Source organism: Brachyhypopomus gauderio, chromosome 21 (genome assembly GCF_052324685.1).
Source record: "Brachyhypopomus gauderio isolate BG-103 chromosome 21, BGAUD_0.2, whole genome shotgun sequence".
NCBI lineage: Eukaryota > Metazoa > Chordata > Actinopteri > Gymnotiformes > Hypopomidae > Brachyhypopomus > Brachyhypopomus gauderio.
In genome coordinates, this window is record NC_135231.1 from 7698313 (window position 1) to 7725740 (window position 27428).

General features: G+C 46.5%; 5 protein-coding genes across 5 annotated transcripts in view; 3 read left to right on the top strand and 2 right to left on the bottom strand.

Moving 5' to 3' along the window:
• The window catches only part of cdaa (cytidine deaminase a), a 2152-nt gene extending 2109 nt beyond the window's left edge, over positions 1–43 (top strand). Inside the window, exon 4 of the mRNA XM_076983976.1 lies at positions 1–43. This exon is cut by the window's left edge and continues 292 nt beyond it. The gene's annotated coding sequence lies outside the window, so the exon portion shown is untranslated.
• Positions 44–184: 141 nt separating this feature from the next.
• Positions 185–4517, top strand: pink1 (PTEN induced kinase 1). The gene is made up of 8 exons (XM_076983975.1): positions 185–643; positions 1213–1485; positions 1680–1783; positions 1884–2066; positions 2168–2331; positions 2565–2686; positions 3169–3399; positions 3680–4517. The coding sequence occupies exons 1-8, from the start codon at positions 287–289 to the stop codon at positions 3953–3955; spliced, it is 1710 nt and encodes a 569-aa protein (XP_076840090.1). The 5' UTR covers positions 185–286; the 3' UTR covers positions 3956–4517.
• Positions 4518–5122: 605 nt separating this feature from the next.
• agmat (agmatinase (putative)) lies at positions 5123–8422 on the top strand. The gene is made up of 7 exons (XM_076984377.1): positions 5123–5481; positions 5708–5910; positions 6182–6230; positions 6561–6756; positions 7508–7687; positions 7921–8005; positions 8234–8422. The coding sequence occupies exons 1-7, from the start codon at positions 5315–5317 to the stop codon at positions 8305–8307; spliced, it is 954 nt and encodes a 317-aa protein (XP_076840492.1). The 5' UTR covers positions 5123–5314; the 3' UTR covers positions 8308–8422.
• Positions 8423–10154: 1732 nt separating this feature from the next.
• On the bottom strand, positions 10155–17436 carry dnajc16 (DnaJ (Hsp40) homolog, subfamily C, member 16). Its single transcript, XM_076983974.1, has 15 exons — positions 17270–17436; positions 16530–16705; positions 16374–16440; positions 15923–16253; positions 15513–15697; positions 15185–15289; positions 14909–15067; positions 14641–14771; positions 14130–14307; positions 13642–13824; positions 13288–13364; positions 13078–13158; positions 12906–12995; positions 12625–12795; positions 10155–12465 (listed from the first exon to the last, which is right to left on the bottom strand). Exons 2-15 carry the CDS (start codon positions 16691–16693, stop codon positions 12012–12014), a joined length of 2376 nt encoding a protein of 791 aa, XP_076840089.1. The 5' UTR covers positions 16694–16705; positions 17270–17436; the 3' UTR covers positions 10155–12011.
• Positions 17437–18843: 1407 nt separating this feature from the next.
• Positions 18844–27378, bottom strand: selenoi (selenoprotein I). Its single transcript, XM_076984113.1, has 10 exons — positions 27216–27378; positions 25965–26033; positions 25450–25558; positions 24886–24960; positions 23817–24079; positions 23470–23578; positions 22896–22944; positions 22589–22769; positions 21803–21985; positions 18844–20639 (listed from the first exon to the last, which is right to left on the bottom strand). The coding sequence occupies exons 1-10, from the start codon at positions 27270–27272 to the stop codon at positions 20532–20534; spliced, it is 1203 nt and encodes a 400-aa protein (XP_076840228.1). The 5' UTR covers positions 27273–27378; the 3' UTR covers positions 18844–20531.
• Between the last annotated feature and the right edge of the window lie 50 nt (positions 27379–27428).

Sequence of the window (27428 nt, forward strand, 5' to 3'; positions counted from 1 at the left end):
ACTAAATGTTAGACCTACAACCAAATAAAGGAAATATCATCAAGGAATCGATTGTGTTTTACTCACCACATCGACTTTTATTACATTTCCTCTGCTTAAATTTTAATTGACACTTTTAATTTGAAATTTAGCCCTAAAAACAATGCACGTGGTAACGACAGATGTCACGTGACCACAAGCGTGCCCTCGCTTTAGCCAATCGGAATTTCGTAAACATTACCCTTGAGGTTGTGACTCTGGCTCTACTGGGTCGGTGTTGTTATATAACAGGACGTTGTCGGTGAACATGTCGGTTAAACACGCTCTCAGTCGCGGTCTGGAGTTGGGCAGGTCTGTCTTTAAGCTTGGTGTCCTGAAATCGGCCAGCCGAGTAGCGGCGAAGTTCCGAGGCGAGCGACTATGGGTCGGCCAGCCGACCCGCAGCGTTGGGCCTCAGACTTTCCTGCCTGCGCGGTTCCGATATTTTCGGATGTCCGTCAGCGGTCTGGCCGCCCAACTCCAGTCGGGTGGTTTCAGGAGGATCATCGGAGCCGGCTCGCCCAGGAACAGGGCCGCGTTCTGGGCTTTCGGTCTTGGTTTAGGTCTGATCGAACAGCAGCTAGACGACGACCGGAGGAATGCAGCAACATGCCAGGAAATTCAGGTAACGACAGGTTATAGCTATGAAGATTATAACTATGTAGATTATAGCTATGTAGATTATAACTATGTATAACTATGTATGTTATAACTATGTAGATTATAACTATGTATATTATAACTGTATATTATAACTATGTAGATTATAACTATGTATATTATAACTATGTATAACTATGTATGTTATAACTATGTATGTTATAACTATGTAGATTATAACTATGTAGATTATAACTATGTAGATTATAACTATGTATATTATAACTATGTATAACTATGTATGTTATAACTATGTATATTATAACTATGTAGATTATTATAACTATGTATATTATAACTATGTAGATTAGTCAGGTAGTAAACCTGATGATGCATGATTTACTGGTAACAACTAATAACAACATGAAAATACTACAAAACGTTTTTGAAGGATTAATGTTGTGTAATGTGTTAAACGAAAATGTTTGGCAGATCAACAATGTGCAGGAAGTGGTAGCTAAATATTTTACAGACACAGCTTCTTTGGTTTATATAATTTCATCATTTCGTTTGCTCCTTGCTGTTTCCATGAAGGCACTGTTCAGGAAGAAGAAGTTCCAGAGCCCTTTAAAGCCGTTCGCCTCCGGTTACAAGCTGGAGGACTATGTGATTGGGAACCAGATAGGGAAAGGCTGCAATGCTGTAGTGTACGAGGCCGCAGTGCCCTTCACACCCCTCAGGGGGAGCAGCCGGTGCTCTCTGCTGGAGCTGAAACAAAGCAGAGGAGAGAACAACTCTTCAGCCCTGCAAAGGGTCCCCAGCACAGCCAGCTACCCCCTGGCAGTGAAAATGATGTGGAATATCGGGGTGGGTTGCAAAGGTTCTATGAATTGAGGTCACTATAATGTTCATTGTTTTTGTCTTTTGGTTTTATCATGAGTAATTGAGAAATCGGGACTGTCTGCATCCAGTGACCTGCTATTGGGTCTCAAAATAACACTAGTTAGATGCTGAAATCAGCGACAACAAAATCAAATCCCTTTCCTACGCCTGCATTTCAGGCAGGTTCGTCTAGTGAGACCATCCTTGGCGCCATGTCCCACGAGCTGGTTCCTGCAGGCCCGCGGGCCTTGTGGAAGGAAAAGGTAGAGGTGGTCTTGAACGGGTGAGTTCATTTAAGCCTTCAGTCCCTACTAACTGGTCTCTGTAAGGACCAATCAGAGGATCAGGCCCACAGGCTTAGAAGAACTGTCCTCTGTTCGCAGCCATTTTGGGCAGGTGACTAAGAGAGTGTCTGCTCACCCCAACGTGATCCGAGTGTACCGGGCGTTCACGGCTGATGTGCCCCTGCTGCCCGGCGCGGAGGACGAGTACCCAGCCGCACTGCCTGCTAGGCTCAGCCCCGCCGGCATGGGCAACAACCGCACCCTCTTCCTGGTCATGAAGAAGTAAGGGCCTGACACGCTAAGCTGATCTCAGCAGTGCTGGAGCGGGGAGACGCCCAGGGTCCCCACGTGCTTTGAGGCTGATGCGTTGTGTAATTGTGCAGCTACCCGTGCACCCTGCGCCAGTACCTGGGGGTGTGTGCTCCAGGCCACAGGCCGGCCGCCATGATGCTCCTGCAGCTGCTAGAGGCTGTGGATCACCTGTGCGGGCAGGGCGTCGCCCACAGGGACCTCAAGTCGGACAACGTCCTCCTGGAGTTCGACTCAGGTTGGGTGCAACAGGGCGCTTCTCACATGGACGTGTTTAAACTGTTGTGTCTTTCTGCATTAGAAGTGTTACATCAACTCCTGCACTCCTGCGTCTCAGGAGTGCTGACCTATGAACTGTTTTTCTTTATAGCCGTAAGCAACACACACTGGGAAAGGCTCTTGTCCTAGATTAGCACCACCGTTCAGAGGTGCTTTATGAACACGTTTCTGACTGGTGTTTTTGGTCTTAAGCTGGGTGCCCCAGGCTGGTCATCTCAGACTTCGGCTGCTGCCTGGCACAGCAGGGCCTGAAACTGCCCTTTAGCAGCAGCTGGGTGAGCAGAGGAGGAAACGCCTGCCTCATGGCCCCCGAGGTAATGTGGCCTCTTCTCCTTTACATCACGTATAGGGGCAGTTTTCAACTCCTACACTACTGAGATTTAACTTGTTTATTACATGTTGGTGCAAGGACCTGTTTAGTCTCTCTCAAAGTCTGGTCCTTTTGCTTAGACGCTTTTAATACAGATTTTTAAAGAGCTTTTCTCATAGTGGACATGTCTTGACTTTAATGACATATTAAAGTGATAACCATGTATCACATTACTTAAGTCATGGATGTCACTGTGATCCTAGGGTAAAACTGCTTACCTTACATGAGATTTAGCAATAACTGCATGATTACAGCTAATGCAGTAGCTCATCCCGAAGCGTATGAACTGTGTCTGACATTTTATCATTTGCTATCAAGTATCAAGTACTTCGTGCATGAATTATAAACTTTCTCCAGCACATTGGTTGTCTGTTAACCTGCAGGCTTGGTCTACACGTTCATACTGCACACTGAAAATGTCTACAGGTAGCCACAGCTGTGCCGGGCCCCGGTGTGGAGATCGACTACGGCAAGGCGGACGCGTGGGCCGTGGGGGCCGTGGCCTATGAGATCTTTGGGCAGCCCAACCCCTTCTACGGCCCTGCGGGACTGGAGAGCCGAAGCTACCAGGAGGGGCAGCTTCCCCGGCTTCCCGCAGGAGTGCCTGAACACGCGCGGCTGGTGGTGACGCTTCTCCTGCGCAGGAACCCCAGCAAGGTGTGCGTGCGTCCTCGTTACAGCCCCTACACCTCCGGGGTTACGCTCTGCTCACAACACCCCAATGCACATTTGGGACAAATACTTTGCTCCCCTGTTAGAGCATGATGGTTCCAACACCAATGTTCTGGTTTCGTTTTCCATGGAGCATGGATACTGAATAAAACGTAGTGCCAAAGTCACTCTGGATAAGGCGTGACCAAATGCTTGGCACCTAAATATAGATCGGTCTTGTGTGTGGTGGTGATGTCCGTTAATCTCTGCTTGGGTTCCTGTGCAGAGGCCCAGTGCCCGCGTGGCTGCCAACATCCTTCACCTCAGCCTGTGGGGCGGAAAAACTTTGGCGGGCGCCGACCCGCCCACCGAGGGGAAGATGTCGGACTGGCTGCTGCATCAGTCGGCCGTGACGTTGCTGAAGGGCTGCGGGCCCACGGGCAGCTCCGTGGAGGCCGAGCTCCAGAGAGGGTTCCTCGCCAACCTGGACCTGGAAGAGCTCCGCACGGCTGTGAGCTACCTAATATACGGACGAGGGCTACGGCAGAGCAGCGCCGCGTAAGAGCACAGTCTGAGGATCACCAGGCTTCGTTTTTAACCTTTTGTAACTTTTCTTTGTAGCTACGAGGGATATTTATATAGAGTTAGGATGTAAGCACAACTCCTGCACTTTTCTGGCCTAGCATGATCTGCAGAAGCAATGCAGCTTGGGTTTGTTTGGTTTTCCTGAATGTAAAGATAAAGCACTTTATCCACGGTTGCTTAAGATAAGATATTAAGTAACAACAATTGTTTGGAAATATTCTGTTTCTGAAGAAGCCAAATTGTTCTCTTTTGCTCTTTAAAATGAGCAGTGCTGTGTCTAATTGCACATAAAGATACACTAACAATGTTGAAATTGTGTTCCTGCTCTTTATATGGTATATACAATAAAGCTCCTTTTGAGGTGGGCATGTTGTCTAGACTACCTGTTAACCTAAGGGCAGATTCGTGAATATAGATCATTGGAGACGTATTTGTAATATACACTGTGGTTGGTGTTCTGACGATTCTATGAATTCTGATGATTAACATTGTTCAGTTTCCTCAAATGTCATGCTTATTAAAATATGTAAAATCAAAATCAGTTGTGTATTTAACCCTTTACTGTGCTTAAATGTTGGACGAATCTCAGTACTCAAATATCAGATCAGTTTGCTTGTATCTAGAAATTTAACTGCACCTGCTATTTTTACTACCAGGACTAACCACGATAAATATTACTTTGATTGCCAAGAGCAATATCCTTGCGTCTAATGCATTACTTTACGTATACTCAGTAACTACTTTGAAGTTACAATACAGTAGGCTACCAGATATATTCATGTTTAAATCCGTCACTGTTTACTTTCTATCCACCACTTCACGCACGAAAGTGAATTTACTCTTGCCAAATCATGACGGACCGTCATAAAATATGAATCTGTTGCCGAATGTTTTAGCTGATCGGGCTTTTAATGATTAGCAAATAGATCCTCAGAATTCCTATAGCGAATGGTTTGAGACAAGACGACCCGGTCCAATTACATGTAGTAGTTTTACGAAAGTAGTGATAACTCGAGTTTTTGGAAACATGTTATTAACGCTGTAAAAGTGTGAAGTAAAATATTTAAAGTACGCTTCTACACCGATGTGGGACGTAAGAACGTACCGGGCCGAGTTTTATACCAGACGCCACCTCTAAAGGGGGAGGCTCGTGGAGATAGGAGGGCTATTGGATCGGGTAGGACCGAACAGGACCGGGCAGGACAGGGCAAAGTCTCACACTAAGTGCACAAGTCCAGGAGCGCAATCAAACCAGTCATCGAGGTCGAGTTATTACACGGTTGCGAAGTTCTGCAGCACGGCGACGAACACACAGTTTTAGCCAGAAGAGACCGATATGTCTGGGAAAAGTTTCAACGTTCCGCCCAGTGCGGAGTTCGTGGCCCGGGTGTCTGGAATCGCCACCATGGCCAAACTTCCTTTCCAAGAAACGGCCGAAGGACTGGACGCCGCGTTCATCGGGGTCCCCATCGACACGGGCACGTCTAACCGTCCTGGTGCAAGGTGTGCAAACACAGATCACCTTCACCTTCTCATAGCCATGCAAGTCTCAGCTCGTTAATAAGCAATGCACAGACCTATAACTAATATATGCATGTCGAAATAAATTAATTAGAGCATTTAAAACTTCAGTGACTGCAATGGAAGCATTAAGAAGTGATGTACTGTTTGACATTTATTGTACTGTGAAGGTTTTTGTGAATTAATATCATAATTCAACCTGTGTTAGATTTGGACCTCGACAGATCAGGGCCGAATCAGCCATGCTGAGAGCCTATAACGGCGGCACCAGGGCAGCGCCCTACGAGTCCCTCATGGTGGCCGATATCGGGGACGTCAACGTTAATGTGTACGACCTCAAAGACACCTGCAAAAGGATCCGGGAGGCATACCGCAAAATCCTGACTACTGGCTGCATACCGCTCACGATGGGTGAGCCAAACTCTCAGATTAGTAGGAAAGAACAGTGTTCTGTCTGCACACAACAAAATGCATTGCAATCTACAGTAGACTTTATAAACCTATGTTCTCTTCAAACAAAACTCTCTTAAAGATATGTTAAGCTTGTGAGCATAAAGACTTGCGAGCACATACAGTGAATGTAGTTTAACAGGTCAGCAGGACCATCAGGCCAGTAAATGATTGACTTTGAAGTGAATATGTTTATTGTACTTTGTTTGAAAAACTCCTTTGCCCTTAATAGGGGGTGATCACACAATTGCGTACCCAATTCTACAAGCTGTGGCAGAAAGGTAGGCAGTTCAAGTACACGGACTCTTTCCTCTGTGCCAGGAACAATAATTAAAAAAAACAACACAACACAAAAGCATGCATATTAAACAGGATGTTTATGAATATGCAGTGATGTTTTGTTTTTGCTGTCAATGTTGTTTACATTTTAAGCATGTCAGCTGCCATGTGAGGAATGTAAATCCCCCCTCATCCAGTTCAGAGACTTTTTAGAGGCACAGTGATTAAAGTGATTCAATAAACTTTCTTGTCCCCCCTTTTAGTACCAAATCAGAGTTTAAATGTTTTGCCTAGGTGTTGATAAACATGCACACGATTCATCTGACACACAGACACGGTCCCGTGGGCCTGGTGCACGTGGACGCCCACGCAGACACGGGCGACATGTCCCTGGGCGAGAAGATCGGTCACGGGACGCCCTTCCGTCGCTGTGTGGAGGAGGGGCTCCTGGACTGCAGGAGGGTGGTCCAGATCGGGCTGCGTGGTACCAGCTACTCGCCCGACGCCTACGCCTGGAGCAGAGCTCAGGTCTCCCCTCTGCACCTTTCAGGTTCTCGAGAGGCCCAAACGGAGCCGTGTTCGTTGCTTCGTGTTTGGTGCTTCGACGGTCAATGAAACGCTGTACATTTGATGTAACGTGTGGGGTGACGTGTGCGGTGACGTGTGGGGTGACGTGTGTTGTGACGTGTTGGGTGACGTGTGTGGGGATGTGTGAGGTGATGTGTGTGGTGACGTGTGTTGTGACGTGTGTGGGGATGTGTGTGGTGACGTGTGGGGTGATGTGTGCGGTGACGTGTGGGGTGACGTGTGTTGTGACGTGTTGGGTGACGTGTGTGGGGATGTGTGAGGTGACGTGTGTGGTGACGTGTGGGGTGACGTGTGTTGTGACGTGTGGGGATGTGTGTGGTGATGTGTGCGGTGACGTGTGGGGTGACGTGTGTTGTGACGTGTTGGGTGACGTGTGTGGGGATGTGTGAGGTGACGTGTGTGGTGACGTGTGGGGTGACGTGTGTTGTGACGTGTGGGGATGTGTGTGGTGATGTGTGCGGTGACGTGTGGGGTGACGTGTGTTGTGACGTGTTGGGTGACGTGTGTGGGGATGTGTGAGGTGACGTGTGTGGTGACGTGTGGAGTGACGTGTGTTGTGACATGCAAGGGGATGTGTGTGGTGATGTGTGTGGTGACGTGTGGGGTGATGTGTGCGGTGACGTGTGGGGTGACGTGTGTGGTGACGTGTTGGGTGACCTGTGTGGTGGTGGGCATGCTGTGGTGCACGCAGGGCTTCCGTGTGGTGCAGGCGGACGAGTGTTGGCACAAGTCCCTGGTGCCCCTCATGTCTGAGGTGCGGGAGCAGCTTGGCACGGGGCCCGTCTACATTAGCTTTGACATAGACGCCCTGGACCCTGCCTTCGCACCAGGGACCGGGACGCCCGAGATTGCGGGCCTCACAAGCATTCAGGTAGGGTCGTGCTGTACGAGTAGGTCCAGTTCTGGTGCTGAACATGCACTGTTGTGGTTGCATTTCCTCAAGTAAAGAGTTCACTGAAGGCTGTTGATAATGCATGTGAATCTTATACTGTCACAGGGTTAATCATCAATATGGGAGAGACTGATTTTGCATACACACGATTTTGAAGATCATATCAGATGTGAAAGGTCGGAAGGTGGCTGAACTTTAACCTCTGTGTGCAGGGCGTAGAGGTCATCCGTGGTTGCAGGGGCCTCAATGTCGTGGGCTGTGATCTCGTGGAGGTCTCCCCAGCTTATGACACTACAGGTAATTCACATTTGTTACAAACCCAAAAATGCTCACAGTAGGCGTAAAAAAATCTATGTGATTGTGTCCCTTTCGTGCTTTAAAACTCACAAATCAAAACCAGTTAATAAATCAGAGAAGTTTGAAATAACACATTGACATGATGAGTTTGTGTAAACCGTGACTGATGAGTTTGTTCTACAGAGTACGGGTGAAGCTTTAGTTCTGATGGACTTTCCTGGTTTTCAGGCAACACGGCTCTGCTTGCAGCCAACCTCCTGTTTGAGATGCTGTGTGTCCTTCCGAAGATAAAATATTACTGATTGAAGAAACGTCCAAAGGTCCAAATCTTGATTTCATGGCAGAGTGGCATAAATCACAGATCATCACACTCACAAAAATACACACATAAATAAATAAACTCCAAGTTGAGATCAAATCAAAGTGTCTGTGACTCTTGCAGTTAAGAAATGAGGTGCTGTGAAAGTTCTAGTACAGTTCTAGTACTCACCAAGAGTTCTAGTACTCACCAAGAGTGAGTTCATGTTGCCAGAGCCGGAGTGGCTAATCGGGAGATTCGGGAGGATTCTCAATAGGCCGGCTCATGTCAATCTCTAGTTTAGGCCGATTGGGTGGGGAAAATAATTTTGGGCCGGATTTGGGCATGAAACTCCCAGGCTGAAAAAGGAGCCCACTCCGGCCTTGCATGTTGCCCCCTAGCAGGGGATCTCCAGTTAGACATCAAACTTTTACACGTTATTGTTGACATATGCAGGGGTGATAGTGGGAAAAATTCCTGAGCCTGAACTTTTTCTGGGGGGGGAGGGGGGGGGGTGTTAGTGTACCATATTTAGAATATTTAATAATTAATCTTTAAATTAATTAATAATAAATAAGTCAGGTATTCATTATAGTGAAATAAAAACTAATTTCTATTAATATTCTGAGAAAATGCTGTAACCTAAAGATTTATATTAGACACAATATGTTAAAAACAGGCATGATTAATTATTTATTCATTACTGTTAGTAAATTATAGGATACCAGACAACTCAAAGAAATTATGCAAATAAAGTTTAAAAGAATTACAAGTATTATGATTATAGTTAGTTTATATATATAAAATTTAATAAATGTAATAAATATTTTGTGTTGGTTTATTAGGACATACATTTTGTGCTTTTGTTCATGTATTACACCTTACGCCGTAAGGCGGCCTTAATCAGAATAAAGATAAAATACTGAATTTATCTTGTAGCTACCTCTGAAGCTCTTCCGATGTCTGAAATACAGGCGGTCCCCGGGTTACGACGTTGGTACTATACGCAGTTATCCTATCCTAAAGCTAGGCTTTTGTCCAATACCTTTATCCATAGCTGCGTTTAACTAATCCTGACGCCGCGCACACCAAACACCAAGTTCCGTTTACGACGCAGAACCACTTAGGTCCAAACGAGGCTTTATACAGTAAATGGGAGATGTGTAGTAACCACGAAAAATCGTAACTTGGGAACCTCGTAAGGATCATAAGGATCATATTTCGGCCTTAAAACAGATAGCATGCGCGCGCGTGTGGTTTATCATTATGATTTGACGGATTTTTCCCCCCCTCAATTTTTTTTTTCTCGCGGACAGGTACGCCGGAATTCCGGCGTGGCGCCTGAAAACTATCAGGCCTGCATATGTACATGATGGTAGGGTCTTACTTGAACCATACACTGCAAATTATTTATGCTGTTCTGCTGGTTAGAATTGATCAGTGATTTCATCCATGTTTTTATTTTTTTTACTTGACTACCTCCTTTCAAATAGAAAGAAACAAGGTGATGTATGACTTGAAATATCTGTTCCAGGGACAGGGTGGTAAGACTTACCCATAAAGGCTTTTGGTAATAGTTGCTGAATTGCTAAGTAAACAACATCTAAATAAATATTTCAATAAATAGAACAAGAAGGCATATGGATGACTGTCACCATGGTGTCATCATGCTGTATGACATTCTGATATAGATCGGCTTGTAACAGGCACAAAGCTCTTACAGGAAAACACAAACAAGAATTCTCGTTCTTGGGGGAATTTTGGAGGACTCTGACTTCTCTCGTGCAATTTTTGTAATATTTGGCTTGTCATTTTTGGGATGGAAAGAAAGACACTTTGAACAATCTCAGATATAGAAATAAACCGTTTATGTAGTAATAGACATCTTTCAGTTGAGAGATTTGTCATTTGTTGACAAAGTGCAATAAATAAAACTGGCCACATAATTATGATAGTGTTAAATATATTAATATCAAGCAGACATAAATGGACCATACATATTTTGTTAGGTTTCTTAATAAACCTTTGTGGCAATGTATGATGTTAAAGTGAAATACGTTCTTTAAGTACACAATAGATCACAGAACAACAGAAATGGCTTTAATTACATTACAGTAGCACATGAACTGTAGTCTATCATATTAATAACAACACATTAGTAATGTTCACTGAACATAATGATAAAAAACAAACTAAAGGTCTTTGATGCTAAACATCTTTGCTGACATCTGGTAGCCTGTTGAGGTCCTGCACTAAAAACCAATCTGGGGTGGAAGACTGAGCTTGATCCGTCATCCTATTTAAAAAAGACCACCCTGAACACATTTACTTACAACTGTTACATCTTCAGTAAAACTGCCCTTCATGTTTCGTCAAGTATGAGGCCATTTTCCTGATTTATGGACTAGAAAATAATTGATTCTCAATTGGACCATTAATAAATAAAAAAAAAGAGTGGAAAACCTCGTTTACAACTACACACTTTCAACTGCTAATCTGAGATCTGTAAAAATCCAGTCTTCTGCTGAATGGTTTTTCTGGCTGTTTAATGGATGGAAATCTGAACGACGAGTAAGTAAAGGTAGATTAAGTGACACAAGCCCTTTCTTTTTGAGAAGACATATTTCTGATATGCATTCTAGTGAATTACATAAACGCATGAGCGGAACTGTAATCACTGGTCAGACATCGCAGGGTGATGCTATATTTAGCACCGATTTACGGTTCCACTCTGAACTGTCTGACCTAATTCGATTATTTATGATCGGCTCAGTGTGTACGGCAGCAACAACTGGGGTCGCGATACACTAAAAAGTAATAAATCAATAAAAGTGTTGAAACATTGTTCAAACTGTTTAAGAAAGAGCAACAAAATTTAAAGGCAAAGCAGTGTTATTGCACAGGCAAGACGACGTCTTGTGCATCCTCTGTCCAGAATGTTTACGCCACATATATTTAACATTAGTATAAATATTAAACATATGAATATTCATGACCTTTAAGTTTTAAGTGTACACTGGAAGCCGCACCGCCTATGATTATTGTTCCGGTTCATGCTACATTTTATACATTTGTTGTTTCAAGAGCAAACTGTAGGGGGCGTGCGAGGGAAATGCCTTATTCTGAAGGGCTCACTTTCACCCCAAAGTCTAGAGAACACAAGCTGTTAAAGGTACACTAAGTAACATGGATGCATTTCACTGGTATGTCAGCAATTACTGAATTTCTAGCTCATAATACTCATAACAAGTATATATTCTCCAGTATTCTACAGTGAGCCATTACTTCTAATTATATAACAACCCACAACTACAACTACTGTCTAATATTTATTTGATTAAATATTGTCAATGAATGCCTCTACTTAATGTACCTTTAAAGATCTAGACTGGGAAAAGCAGTGAGGCAGGGGAGTAGCTAGAGCACAGTATTGGTATGAAGCTACCGCTTCGATTGGCTTGCTTACAGCATCAGCGTTGAACCAAGTATTCCGAACTCTCCATAATCGTCCATGAGGCCGTCCGCGCCGCTCAAAAGTCTCGAAGGCTGAAGCCAGCTCGTCGGGAGTGTCGAGAAAGTTTATTTTGACGAAGAATCAACAGCATCTTCCTCTGTCTACCATGACAGCATGCTTGTTCTGGGACCCCCCGACATCACGTCCCCGTCCAGCAGTAAAGTTAGCGCTAGCACATTAGCATCCGGTCCCCCCTACTTGTTGACGGTGATCTTGTCCAGACCGGGCCAGGCTGGGACGTAGTAGCGGGGCAGGGTACCCTCCATCAGTCTTTCCATCCACAGGCCCAGGCGGTCCAGCTTGTGGTGCACCTGCAGCGTGGTGGAGCGTGAGCGTGCCACACCTCTCCTGTGCTGGTGCTCGTCCCTGGAGGCCGACCTGGCCCGGCCGGTGCCGGCGTCCTCCTCCGGCTTGCCGTCCGTGTCCTCGCCCGTGTAGACGGGCTTGAAGAGGCACAGGTACTTCTTGTGGCCGTTGAGTGCCAGCACATAGCCCGTGTAGTCTGCCTTGCGCCCGGCCCCGCCCCCGGCCCCGCCCTCCTCTTCGTCCGCGTCGATCCGCATGGCGTCCTGCGCGTGCTCCAGCAGCGCGACCATCCACTCGGCGTGCTTGTCCGCGTTCAGGAACGAAAAGTGCAGAGTCAGGCTCCTGGAGGGAACAAAAGCGCAGTGTCAGCAGTAGAAAACCTGCTCCAAATGTGCTGCGTCATGACTAGGAAAGAGTCACGATCCCGGAGACACAGAGAACCGTCACACACCACAAAAGCTGTGATTTGTGATGGTGAAGCAGGCGGGTGCATCCACTCACCCCGTGAAGGAGTAAACCTCCTTGGCGAACTTGCTAAGCAGGATGTTCTTGGTGGCGTCGGTGAGCACCAGCACCACGTTCATGTGGCCTGGCCTTAGCTTCACCAGGTTGCTCATGTAGGTAATGTCCGTCAGCTCCGTCACCTCCACGAAATTCTTCTTCGGCGGACGGCTGCTCAGAAACGACACCGGTTACAGGGCTGGACATCTCAGACGGCTTACCGGCAAACACCTCGGCTTGTCGGTGTTGCTGCTTGATGATGCAATCTTGCTCCAAGGTACCTGGAGCTGCTGCCGGGGCACGGCGCTCCGTTCTCCGTCTTCGCCGGCTCTTTCGCCTTCGGCTTGGCTTGTTTCTCCTCTCCGGCGTCACTGAAACCAGACAGAAACAAGATGGGCTCTCCACGCTGCTGGCTCGAACGGACGGGATGCTGAAATGGCAGGAGCGCCGCACCTGAAGGCTTGAATCACCACCGTGCCGAACAGGATGAAGAGCGCGGAGAAGATCAGAGACAGCAGAGGCATCATCTCACGCCTACAAACAAGAGCAGTGAACATGCTGAATAACAACAAGTGTGAAGTTCGCTCCTTAAGCAAACAGAAGAATGTACGCTGTCCCGGCATGACACTTTAAACCAAAAACGTCATTCATCCGTTTACTTACCAATTGTTGTGAAGAAGATCATCAATTATTTCAGACAGGTAGTCGTATGCTGCGTGAATCCATCTGATTAAAAACATCTAGAAACACAAAGATTCAAGTTCAATATTTCATACAAACCAACCACTATAGCTAAAATTCTTCAACAGAGCTGTTTAACTGACACTCTGCCTAATGGCTGTCAAAAGAGCATTAACAGCCACCCATTCCAGCGTAATCCTCTCTTGGAGCGCTGCTAATCACACAGCTGTCCTGGGGGAATGTAAAATAGGCCAGGACTAATTTCCCATTTCATGCAAGCTCATTAGCAGGGGGTTGTTCCCGTGGGGGGTGGGGGTGGGGGTGGATGGCACTGACGGAGGCGAACTCGTTGTTGAGCACAGGCAGCGTGGCATCGTGAGTCAGGACGGACGGGTCCTTCTGCAGACGGTCCAGCTCCTCCAGCAGACGGTGTTTGTCCTCCTCGCTGCCGTTCCAGACGCCCGGCACGGGCTTGAACACCACCCGGCCCGCCTCGCTACGCCGCTCCAGAATCACCACCTGCCATCAGAACACACGTGTCCACACACACACACACACACACACACACACACAGGCAATTAATGTTTATGCAAATGTGTTTATGCAAATGCACCATACATTTTACATATCGCATACATATTTATATCTACCTAGATAATAGGAATTTGAATGAGGGACATAACCCACACATTAAACTATGGCTACAGTTTTTCATTTCATTTTAAGTCTCATTTCAAAGCTCATTACCTTGTCAGGACCACTGTTTACAATGGAAACGACTCTTTTTCTCTGCGTTTCTCTTACGAAGGACATGTCTGCCGTACCTGCGGCGGTGTGCTGTCCCTGCCAGCCAGCAGGGCGGCGCACAGCGGCTGCTGCTGCCACTGGTACACGTAGGCGAAGCGCACGACCTCTCTGGAGTTGCCTGCAGCTAGCGACAGGAAAGCTTTGTTTCCTGGGACAAAGGTCTCCTCTTCGCCCGTGATGAGCAGGACGCAATATCTGCGAAGAAGACGTTTGCGCTACAGCCCGGGGACGACAGCCTACACACATGTAATCCAAACGACGTAACCATCCTACTTCTCCACAATATAAAGGAAACATAAGAGGAGCTACGCAGTGTGCTTAACATGCGTTTGTTTTTTGCTTTCGCAAGAAACACTAAAGCTCTCAGACGTCACAATCCCCCCCCCCCCCCCCCCCCCCCCCCCCCGAGCTATTTTTGCATTCAAAGAAACATGCGCAGCGTCAGAGGAAGAAGCCCGGGCATGTTTCGCGCCGGTCACGTCACCGAGCTGTTGGTTCACGTGAGATGCGTCTGAGCTGCCGCCTTACTTCCTGCGCCGATGGAACTGTTTGACGGGGCAGAGCTCATCGAAGACCTTCTGATTCACCAGGCGCGGCGCCAGGAGGAACTTGTTGTTGGAGATGAATTCATCCACGATGTGCTTCTTCATCCCTTTAGACTGGACAGGGAAGAAAGGGTGAAAAAATTAAGCGGGGCAATACAGCTCCTCGTGGGCAGTGGTGCTGCCCACTCTTACCGCTATAGACTACAGCTATAGACAAAAAAGGAAGAGTAGTGCAGGAAAACGGGTCCTGCCTGGATAACGTCGGCCGGTTTCTCCGCGCTCTCCTTAAAGACGAGCATGGTCGGGGCGTACGTGTTGACGTTGTACCGCCTGAGCAAGTCGGCCGTCTCGGAGAGGCCCTGGTCCACGTAGCCAAACTGCACATAGTCCTTGTAGGCGAACGCCGTGAGCTACGAAGACAACGGTTACCCGTCAAACAGCTGCAGAAGGCGCTGCAGGTCAAGGATAAGGCTGGGAGCACGTGGAGCTCACATGAGTGAAGTGTTACCCACGGAGGTCAGTTGTACCTTGTACAGGAGAGGGACTACCGGCACTTGGTCAAAAAGCAGCACATGTGGCTTGTTGATCTCATGCCAGGTGCTCAGGAAGTCACGGTCATTCCGGTCAGTGACCTGAGAAGACAAGGCAAACTCCTGAGTGCCCAGGGAAACCGCAGACTCACTGCAGTTAAATACAATAACGTTCTTAATAAATGCAGGCGTTATGATTCGGCAGGTGTAAAACGTATAATAAACCATCTGATATTTGATACGAGTCTAGTAGTGTTCAACTGTGACGAAAGCACCATAAGGAACGGAGATCCAGAGATCGCCAGGGAAGCCGTCTTGAGGTCACCTTCTCAACCAGCCTCTGTGGGAGCAGGTCTTCCACAAACTGCACCAGGTGCTCCTTTGCCACCGCATAGTGGAAGAACGTCACTTTCCCGTTGACGACCCCCAATATGGACGGAGTGCGGTGTGCGCCGAGGTGATTAGCCAGGCGCCTCTCATAACTGACATCCACCACGCCAATTCCCACACCTACGCATGTAGGGGCCAAAGAGAGAGAATATCGGCCTGTGAATTGCACCTGGCACCTGTAATATATCAGCATTCAAACTCATATAGATGCGTGTGGTTAAAAACATCATCCGGAGCCCATGAAGTTGCCTCATGATGTTTTTAACGTTCCACACAGCTAACTGGCACCAGAGGCACCATCGCCATGACATCTGTGAAACGTGACCCGACGTGACCGGGCCTTACCCAAAGGCTCCAGTTGCTGCACAGCCTCCCTCCACACGGGGTCGACGTGGACGCAGCTGAAGCACCAGTCCGACGTGATCTTGATCAGGTAGGGCCTGCGGAAGCTGTCGGGCGCCACGTCGCCGACGTACTGGCTGAAGTGCAGCGCGTGCTTCTCGTCAGCCGCGTCGCGGGTGCCCTTGCCCCCGAAGGGAAAGCTGAAGAAGGACTCGTCGAAGTAGAAGCCGTCGTGGAAATGGCGGAAGGCGTGGGGGCCGCGCTCGTAGGGCCGCGTGCCGTCCGTCTGACTGTAGCGGTCGTAGTTCGCTCTCTTCTCCTCGCTCGACAAAATCTGGGCAACAAAAGAGGACGCCTCATCACTTGTCTGCTTCACGCTGTGAGGGAATATGACCCTATCAAAAATGTCTGTGCAAAGGCGTTCACCCGAGGCCAGTACATTGGTTGATGTTACCTCATATGACTTGGTAATCCTGATGAACATGTCTTCTGCTTCAGGGTTCTTGTTTTTGTCTGGATGCCTAGCAGAAAGGATAAGTAACAATGTCTGAATGCAACCACGGACAAAGGAGTTAATACACACCCTTTCACTGCTGAGAGAGATTCTTACCATTCTTTGGCAAGACGTTTATATGCTTTTTTAATTTCAGCCTGATTCGCACTTCTGTCGACACCAAGAATGGTGTAGGGGTCAAATTCTGCAGTACTGCCCAGCGCACCAGCCAGAAGCACGCACAGGATCGCCACAGAGCGAAGGACCGTCGCTTGAGCCATGATGACTCCTGGCTGCAGGATGAAAGAAGCTACTGGAATGAGTGTGGCGGAACTACATCCTCCCAGATTGATACTAAAATAAACTCGAATTGTGACATTTTATGCACCGTCACTAAAAACGCAGACCACTCGCGGCACGACTTTGCGCTCCGTCTGCCCTGGGTCTCGCTCGCGCGCGCGCCCCCGCGCGCCACAGCTCGCGCGTCTCGTCTGCCGTTTAGTCACCGCAGGTCGCGCGAGCTCGCGAGACGGCGGCCGCGCGGCTTTTCCGTTAATATCGGAGACGCCGTCTCAAACTAACGTAACGGGGAAGGAGAATTCGCTCAATATCAAACTATCAGGAGCCTAAACGGAACTTCTATCGTCCTAGCTAAATCTGTGACCTTGTTCGTTAATTAAATGTACAATAATAACGAGGCGAACTAGCCTCAGTGTTCAAACATCAACGGTACGAGGCAGCGGGCTAGCTGGGTTAGCCTGTTAGCTACCTACTCAACTATGACGGCTCACTACCGTAGACTGCAGTCTGGTACATCAAACACAGACCAACAAGTAACCGGCGTGTTCCAAACGCACCCAACAGGGGACGATTAGTCGCCCGTCCGTTATAGCAGCGCTGTCAAACCCCTTTGTTGCGTTATCGCTGGTATTATTCGCCGAGGTTGCCCTACGCGAGAGACGCGCTCACATCCTCCACTCCGCATCTCCAGCGAGACGCTGCCGAGAGCGTCTGTGCGCTAGCAACGCAGCGAGGTAGCAACTGTGTGGGGATTTCAAAGTAAAAGTCCTGAGATTACAGGTGAAATAACATCGTGCAGTGTCTGGTCTTCAGCATTAGTATTTCTCTTAGTTAATTATTAGACGTTGACTTGAACGGGGCAGTCATGGTCTTGTGACCGGAGGGTCGTGGGTTCGATTCCCAGGTCTGAGGTGCCCTTGAGCAAGGCACCTACCTCCAACTGCAACCTGGGTGCCGGGCTAGGGCTGCCCACTGCTCTGGGCATGTGTGCACCACAGTCCCCTAGTAATCACTAGTGACTAGTGTGTGGGTGTGTGTGTTCTGGTTGCACATATGGGTAAATGCAGAGGACAAACTTCGATTGGGGTGAAACTCACAATTGACAAAAATGTGGCAACAACTTGCAGTAAAACTCGAATTTATATCTAACCGTAAGTAATAATAATAATAATTTTAAAGAACAAGTGCAAAAACACAAACATTTGCAGATTATTTGGAGAACAATCCTATTGAGTGGGTGGATGTAAATATGTGAACTTCATATCTAGTGATTCGTAAAGACATGACAATGTTATCTACTTCCCAAGATCAATTTAAAGAGACTGGATTGGATATGACCCATTACCACATCAGGAAAAATCTGTATATATATAAAAAAAATCTATATAATCTTTTCTGATATATAAATCATTTTCTCTTGCTAAAGAGATTACTGTTCATCCAGCAAAAGTAAAATATCCTGGACAATGTTTTCAATATTTTTACATTTATCCTAATTTAACTGAATGGACTACTGTTTATGGATTCAGTTTTGTTTAATAGGGCTGTTTAATACAGTATAGTACAGTACATCTGTATTTCATCAGATCATTTAGTGGTTCTTAATAGTCAATTTAACAAACATTAACAAATAAAAAAATTAAACAATTTCATAGTCTTCTAATAAATTATGCAAGTACATTGACAAAGGTATGCCATCACTTAGTCCTTTTAATAGCTTAAAAACAGATTCTTCCTCATATTCCCTATATCAGTTATATAAATGTCACATTTATAAAGGGACAATCCTGAAACTCAAGGCAACCATACAATCACCACCTGGTCCCATGCAGACAGAGAGGTGGAACTATACAGCTGAAATCAGAGGTGGTCAAATACAGCGATCAAAACATGACAGTGCTACATCAAGGTACACAATATCCCCACCTGCTGGACAAATTGAGTACTGCATTATAATCAAGCTCCATCTTGTTATTCGCCAAGCTCACTTAGAGTACACTCCGTAAATAAGGCATTGCTCACTGTAATCAGACATTTGAGCACCAATTCAAGTCAATTAAAAAACCAATGACAATGGGCGAAAGTAAATGTATATTACAATAAATACTAGATACCGACCTCACACAGAGGCTATGAGAAAATATTTTTATTACTGTTTACACTTTACACAATATAACTGTATGTTACTTTAACCCTATTTAGTTTGAAGTGTATTTTATGAAGGGGGAGATTACCAATCGGTTTGTATGTGCATATTTCAGGAGGCCAGTGAGCAGCTACATCTGATGTTTACTTCCACTGGCGAGTCTGAGAGGTTTTCCTTCATTTGAATTCACTTCCACGTATAAAGCATAACCTCAATAAAAATGACACTTGACTATCAACCAGTGGATTTTAAACACTGTGCCTGAACACATGACAGCCACGGGTGTGTGCACGCACACAAGTACAAACACAAACACACACACAAACACATTATATGAAAGCTATAATCAAACATTCCACTTTTGTCACGTAACTACTTCCATCCAAACTGGAGGGACCCCCCTCCCAAACACACACAATATTAAATACCACAGAAACAAGACGACTGGAACAAAAAAAAAAAAACACAACAAAACAAAAGAAACCCATGAAAGCCAGGAAGAACGGGGCAGGCGCAGTAGGCCCCGAGCAAGCAGCACGAGACTAGCGCTTTTATCGCGTTTAGAGAACGGAGCGAGGAGCCACTCGCTCACTCCAAGTGCGCCCTCTCCTGGACAGGCTTTGAAGCGCACTCTTCATTCAAGCGCAAATAAACTCAATAAAAGCTCACTAGTGAAACGCAAGTGGAAACACATTAACAAGAAAGTAAACGGTACAAAAATCGGCAGGCCGACACACCATCACCCAGGTAAAAAAAAAAAAAAAAAATTAAACAAATAGGGAAATGAGGTTTGAGTTATAGTGGTAATACCAGGTCAAAGGTCAGGCCCCATAAAACCACATCCATAAGTTACAGAGCATGACTTAGGCCTTGTGCGAGGTTCACGACTGGTTCATTACAGTTCCTGGCAAAGTTCTGAAAGTTTCAAGTGAGTTCTGGATGTTTTTTTTTAAACAGATGTTTGTAGAGCTGTAGGCAAAAACTTGAGGACAGTTCCCATAAAAACAGAGTCAAACTCAGATTCCCTCCACCCAGGAAATAAAATCCCAAACTGTACGCTGTACGTATCAAGTCCATTTTGCAAACTACAAGTACTCGGATTCATTAATGCCACAAATGTGACTAGATATAAAACATTTTTGTCTTTCCTTTAACTGTTTCAAACCGAGCAAACAAAGCCATAAATAAACCAAACAAAATGGCAATCGCTCAAGGCAAACGACGCACTAGACATTCGTTAATGTGTTGTATTCCTAGTAATGCAATTTGTGTTTGAAATGTGGTGTGTTATATGTGATTGAGCGTGTGTGTGTGTGTGTGTGTGTGTGTGTGTGTGTGTGTGTGTGTGTGGGTATCAGTGTGTAAGTGTGTAGGTGTGTGTGTGTGTAGCAGTGTGAGTGTGTTAACAAGTCCAGGCTTCCCACATCTCCGCTAAAAGCACATTTCCGTAGGAAACAACCGAATTTCCTCAGCTTCGGACAGCAGAGAGCAGAGACCACACCCCCAGTGGCTAGGCCCCGCCCCCAGCCCCCACGGCTCCCTCCGCGGTGCCGCATGTCTGTGCTCAGGCTGGGAAGGCTCGTTGGCTCAGCGGGTCTCGGTTTCCTGGTGTGAGATGCGTCTCCGTGGTGATGGGTGCCGTGGCGGCGCGTCGCGGAGGATGCCAGGGTCCTTTAGACCTCCGCCGCCGTCAGGCCGATCTTCTCCTCGTCTTGTCATTCCGAGCGCGGCTTCTTCAGCGAGAAGGCGTAGATGTTGAAATGGTCGCTCAGCTGCTCCACCTACGCGTGGGGGGAGATGGAGAGGACAATGAGCTGCATGTGGGAAACCGTGACCCCCACAAACAAAAGTCTCACCGCATGACGCGTGACGTGTGGGCGTCGAAAAGTCACACCATGCCAACAATTCGACTCATCACGTCACACTACTGAGTGTATACCACCTTCACGTCTCTTCACGTCACACTACTGACTGTATACCACCTTCACGTCTCTTCACGTCACACTACTGAGTGTATACCACCTTCACGTCTCTTCACGTCACACTACTGAGTGTATACCACCTTCACGTCTCTTCACGTCACACTACTGAGTGTATACCACCTTCACGTCTCTTCACATCACACTACTGAGTGTATACCACCTTCACGTCTCTTCACGTCACACTACTGAGTGTATACCACCTTCACGTCTCTTCATGTCACACTACTGAGTGTATACCATCTTCACGTCACACTACTGAGTGTATACCACCTTCACGTCTCTTCACGTCACACTACTGAGTGTATACCACCTTCACGTCTCTTCACGTCACACTACTGAGTGTATACCACCTTCACATCTCTTCACGTCACACTACTGAGTGTATACCACCTTCACGTGTCTTCACGCCACAATACTGAGTGTATACCAACCTCACGTCTCTTCACGTCTCTTTCAAACACCATTTTGTTCAAGTTGTATGTTAGTTGAAAACAAAAGCTCTCCAACACAGCCACAGCTGGGAGAAATCAGGACACTTTGTGTTTGGTGAGAGATGCACGATATGACCACTGTCTGCTTGTACTTCCATAGTCAGTAGGGTTTCACTATAGGACAATGCTGCAATCCCAACACATTCAAATAAATAATTACATCAGTCAGTATGAAGTTACAGTAGCTCAGGAGTTTTTCATTATGCCAAAGCCATATCCAGTGTAATTAATAAATATGCTCATGTCAGTTAATATAATTCAGAAGAATAATAATCTCATAAATGACTATGTATGTATTCAATCTCCAGAATTTGCGCTGTAGTTATTTGTGAGGGGAATTAAAACTAAAGAGGAAGGAAGTGTGAAGTATGAGTAGTACTACACACACCCCGTTCCTCACAGGCCAGCGTCTGTCTCCATCTATGGTGAAAAGTGATTGTGGAAGGGCCGGCCCTGTGCATGCGCACTCACCACGGAGACGCCGTAGTGCACGTGCGCCACGACGACGGCCGCCGTCCATGCGTACAGCATCAGGGTCTCGCTCTGCTGCGCCAACCCGGAACACGCCAGCATCACGACCGCTGCCATGGGCAACAACATCCAGCTCAGCGCCTGGCAACGTGTGTTACTCATCTGACACACGATTAGCTTACACTGGAGAGAGAGAGAGAGAGAGAGAGAGAGGGGGAGAGGGAGGGGGAGAAAGAGAGAGAAAGAAAGGGAGGGAGAGAGAGAGAGAGAGAGGGAGGGGGAGAAAGAGAGAGAGAAAGGGAGGGAGAGAGAGAGAGAGAGAGGGAGGGGGAGAGAAAGAGAGAGAAAGAAAGAGAGAGAGAGAGATAGAGGAGGAGGAGAGAGAGAGAGGGAGGAGGAGGAGAGAGAGAGGGAGGATTGTTGACCATTACATATTTAGAAATCGTCTCAGCTCTTATATTCCTTTATTGATTAGTAATAACTAGTGTTCTGTCCCACAGAACTATCTGTTATGTTTATATAGGTGTTTTCAGTTAACTGCTTTGTCAACGGTGTATTTTATTACGTTCATGCCCATAAAGCTATCGAGTTATTTCACAGAGTAAGTCACATGTCATCTTGTATGTGAAATCACTTCAGCCATTAGAGAGGACAAGGGGACACGTGTAAACATGTATGTTTGTGTCGCGGCTGAACAATATATCTTTTGTTAAATCATTATCGCGGTGCGACGGAGGCCAAGTCGCTATGGCGACGCGGTTAGTGTGGGGGGGCGGGCGCACTCACGGTGACGTTTGCGAAGGCCGTGCCCACCATCAGGTAGAAGAGGCGGGGCTGGCGCTCCAGGATGTTGCCGGGCGAGAGACACGCCCACGCGGTTGCCAGGGCGAAGAGCAGCACGGGGGAGAAGAAGGGCAGTAGCGCCTCGTACAGGGAGCTGTGCTTCAGGGAGCCCATCCTGTACGCCCTGCCACAGACAACACGTCAGCCCCGCCCACGCCCCGCCCACCAACCAACACCCCGCCTCAACCCCGCCCACCACCCACCCTAGAACTTTTTTTTATTTTAAGCAGCAAAGTATGACTAAACTTACTTGAAGATGTTGTAGAGGCTCATTGGTAGTGTCACAGCGAATAAACAGCCTGCAAGGCAAGCAGAGATGCGCACAGGCGTTCACGAGAGTGCACATAATACGGCTCCGTCACCGGGCAAGTCTCCACGGTAAAGTATATAATGTTCTACATTGCTGTAGATACCTGGCAGTTAGTGCTTACTGCAAGCTCCCAAAGCCCAATCAAACAGACACTACACCATGTTCAAGAACTATAGCTACTCCCCTCACAGACACACGCTGAGAGTATGTGGACTGTGGAGTGACTAAATGAACTCCAGACTCAAGAATTCTGCTGAAAACCAGCTGCAAAAGAAAAAGGCGGTGAGGATGAAACAGCACTCTGCCTTTTATGACACTATTTTTTTTTATTGTGCTGAAAAAACTAGTAAAGACACGAATGCAGACAGCTGGATTGCTATAAAACCGAAGCTACATCTCCAGAAGACCACAGGACTCCACACAGCCATATGAGGAGACCTGCTATGCACCAATGAAAATGCAGCATGTAAATGAGTCACAGGGAAAGGAACCAATGAGTGCACAGCTCTCTCACCCAGGATCATAATGATAAAGATGTCTCTGTAGTGAATGTTCCATATCACGGGCTCATACCACGTCTCCACACCGACCACCGCCGTTATTATGTACACAATAGAAATAGTCTGAGAAAGAAAAAACACACACACCCACACACACACAAAGTAAGAATCGAGTTATAAACAATCAACATTACAGAATAAAACACAAAAGTTAAACTATTTAAACAAATTTCAGTAGATCCCAAGGCCCAAATTTCCTCTCTATGATCCCCACGAGTTAGTAATCCTTAAACTGTGAGTCATCACAGCCACACCTCGCCATTTGACAGCACAACACCCACAGCCCCGCCGGTGACCTCACCACTTGGCTGAGGTCGTAGCCCCAGGGCAGGAAGAGCACGCCGGTGTTGTACTTCTCCCAGTGTGAGAGGATGAAGGAGAAGAGCACCACCCACAGCAGCCAGTAGAGGGTGCTGACGCCCACGCCGCTGACGCCCCTCCCGAACACGGAGTACATGGAGCAGACGAAGAAGACGCAGGCCCAGCTGTCCAGCCCGTGGTCGAAGAGCTCGCCCAGCGGCGTGCTGGAGTGCGTGCGCCGCGCCTGCTTGCCGTCCACGCCGTCTGCGGGCGCACGTGAGCACACGCGAGAAAGGTAAGTGACCAACACGACGCAGTTTTCATTCAACTAATACGTAATGACCACTGTGGGTAAAATAACACCACGCATAAGTTTCATATTTAGGAATATGCATATTTTACTTTACTATTCTCACACTGACACTGAGGTAAGACGATAAACCTCATGAGACATGAGTCACTTTTCAGGGACACAGAAACATACAAAGTAAATCTAAGAAGCTAGTTCTCCATGTTTACTTAGGTTTACTCTTAACTTTTTTCCCTCCAGATGTAAATTGGCTGGTCCTTATGTTGGGTAAAGTTTACACAAGTTTTACTCTCAACTGTCAGAGTCGCCTTCTCCCTCACTATTTCTGAGCAAACAAGCTAGCAAGTGAAAGCACAGCTCAAGTGTGCTCACTGGGATATTTGGGCCACGCCCACACCGGTCCCTGTGAGGACAGTGATGATCCATGGAAACAGCAAGATGGTGCTCGGTTTTTCCATTTTTCTACTGAAACTTTGCTAAACATTTAATAAAAGTCTCTAGTATAATTAAAACATTGTACTATATGTGTATATGCTTTATATATTTCCTGGGTGTTTTGGGGGAATGCACTACATGTATAAACTGCATGTGATCTTCAGTTATTACACGTCTGATTGTATGTGGTCTTTACACATGTAGCAGTACACACAAACACACATACAGCACATCGCATGGCTAGATCATCTACTGGCCTATTTTCTCTGACATTTTAGAGAAGAACAATGCACCTGCTCGTGCGTGCACGCACACACACACATACCTAACGTGTATGCCAGGAAGTTGAAGAGGCCGGCCGCTATCCAAACCCAACTGGGCACGTGAGCGTGTCCCTCAGCTAGGGGACAAACACACAGACACACCCACAGAAAGACACACACGCACACAAAGACACAAATGTAATATAAGTCAACTATTGAAATATCATGCAAGTATGTGTAAAGATTGACAGAGAAGGTTGCGTGTGTGTGTGTACATAACTTCCAAAGAAAAATTAGGCATTAAGATTTTAGAGCCTTAAAACATGGCTCAAAGATCTAGTGTCAAAAGAGAGAGAGGTCAGAGAGATAAGCAAGATGGACAGATACCACGAGGACTTTACCCATCTCACCAGTCTGTTCATTCACACTAACTGTTCTTTGCTGTTTAAACACACATGGTCAGGATAACCAGTAGTCCATGACAATCTCAATCACACAGAGACACACCCGCATGCGCACAGATACACGCATGCACACACACACAGATACACACACATGCAGATACATGCATGCACGCAGATACACACGCATGCCGAAATACACACACGCACACTTGTTGGACTTACCTGCTGCGTAGAAGTCGTAATCATAGAAGGATAAGATGGCAAAGTTGAGAACCAGGAACATGAACCCAGTAAAGGTTATGAGGTTAGGAGCCAACCATGTGGGTAAGACCTGACAAAGAAAGAGAATGAGATGGTGGGGGGGGGAAAGAGATGATGAGGAGAGGGAGAGAGAGAGAGAGAGAGAGAGAGAGCGTTTGAGCTGAGGTCTCTTAAGTAAGTAAGGAGATCTAAATGGAAAATTCGTTAATGATGCATGCCTAGACTTAAACTCTCAACAAGATCTTTAATATTGGTCTCTTTGTGCACTTGCACATTTAACACTCTGAATACACATATGCTGATGATGGAAAGCTCAAAAACAGAACCTACATTTTATTTTTCAATTTCTGTTAGTTTACATCCACTGACAGCATCCCCCTGTCCCACAATTCAACCCAAACATATTTGAGCCATTTTAAAACTGGCCCCCGATCTGTGGCCGTATGTTAATATGCTTGTACTAAAACCTTTCTTACCTTCACCATTGAATTCCAGAAGGGGTGCATGATATAGACAGAGAGGGGGTTGGTGTCCACTGCACTGTACTGTAATCACAGAAGGGGGTGGAATGGGGGGGGGGGGGGGGGGGACATATGTAAGTCACTTTCAACACATGACCTCTATATATCCTGTAATGGCATAAGGGGTAACAGATATGTAATTCACACTCCACACACAACCTCTATATAACTACATGCCAGAAAGTATTGATACATCATGAACAGGCAAAGATATGATTTTTGTGTTATTTTATAGTAAGCCATCACTTTTTAGTTTGTTTGGAATTCACATGTGACAGATTTTGTCAGCTAAATGAAAAAGGTTAAAGAGTGGTGTTTATAAGTGAGGCATTAACCAGAGCTGCTGCTGCTGCTATGTTCACAACTTCTGACAAATTCCCCCATAGGTATATTTATTTGTCTAGTCCCCTGGGTCAGTGTGTCAGTACTTTTCATGTGAAATTCAGTCCTCTATGAATAAGCGCTCGATTCCATCATTTTCAAAAACACGAAACTCAGTACAAAAGCATACATCCAGAAGATATTTTATCAGAAACATTTCACATCAGGACAAACTGAAACCCAAAAAACGTGTGATATACTATCCAGCCAGTCCAAACATGCATGTGCTTCAGATGCTCTTCATATGGACATCAACACACGGGAGACAAAAGCCCCATTTAAGATTAAAGGCGCAATAACTGGACCTCCACACAGGACGGACATGAACTGGACCTCCATGAAATCATGTTGTAGCCTATCCGCCCATCCCTACCACCGCGCCCACATCTTTGGATATATATATATATATATATATATATATATTAACTCTGCTTTGAATGACAGAGGAGAAACAGATTCGTGTAAACCACGTCAGTAAATAAATATCCATAAATATCCATAAGTGTGCGGCTGCTGGAAGGTTGTGAGGACATTAATGTCATGGTCTTTTATCTGTGTGGGTGTGAGGTGAGCACGCAGCCCTCAACTGTAGCTGCTCGCCATGTGCAAACGGCTTTACTCGTCCGTTTATTAAACCGACCCCCTCCATTAGGTCGAAGCCCCAGTCTTAAATTCTTATTTTATTAATGTAGTGTAAACAATAATGTGGTAAATGTGGACATGGACAAAGGCGGCCCGTCCTCTACCACACCGCGCCGCACGCGCCGTCAGCGTTAGCACCGTTAGCATCGTGACCCGGCTGGATTACGAAGAGTGTCGCCTCACCTTGTATTTATCAAACCCCGAGAGCTGGTCTTGGGTGACATAGTAGTACAGGACCATTGTGACCGCAGTACCGCACGGATCTGATTCAGTGCTGACTATCTATTCATCCGTGTCGCGGAGCAGAATATCCGCAGTGTCTCGCATGAGGAGTGATGTGGATCCGGTCTCCAGTCATGAGCCGGGCAGGAAGGGGCTTTTCAAAATAAAAGCCTC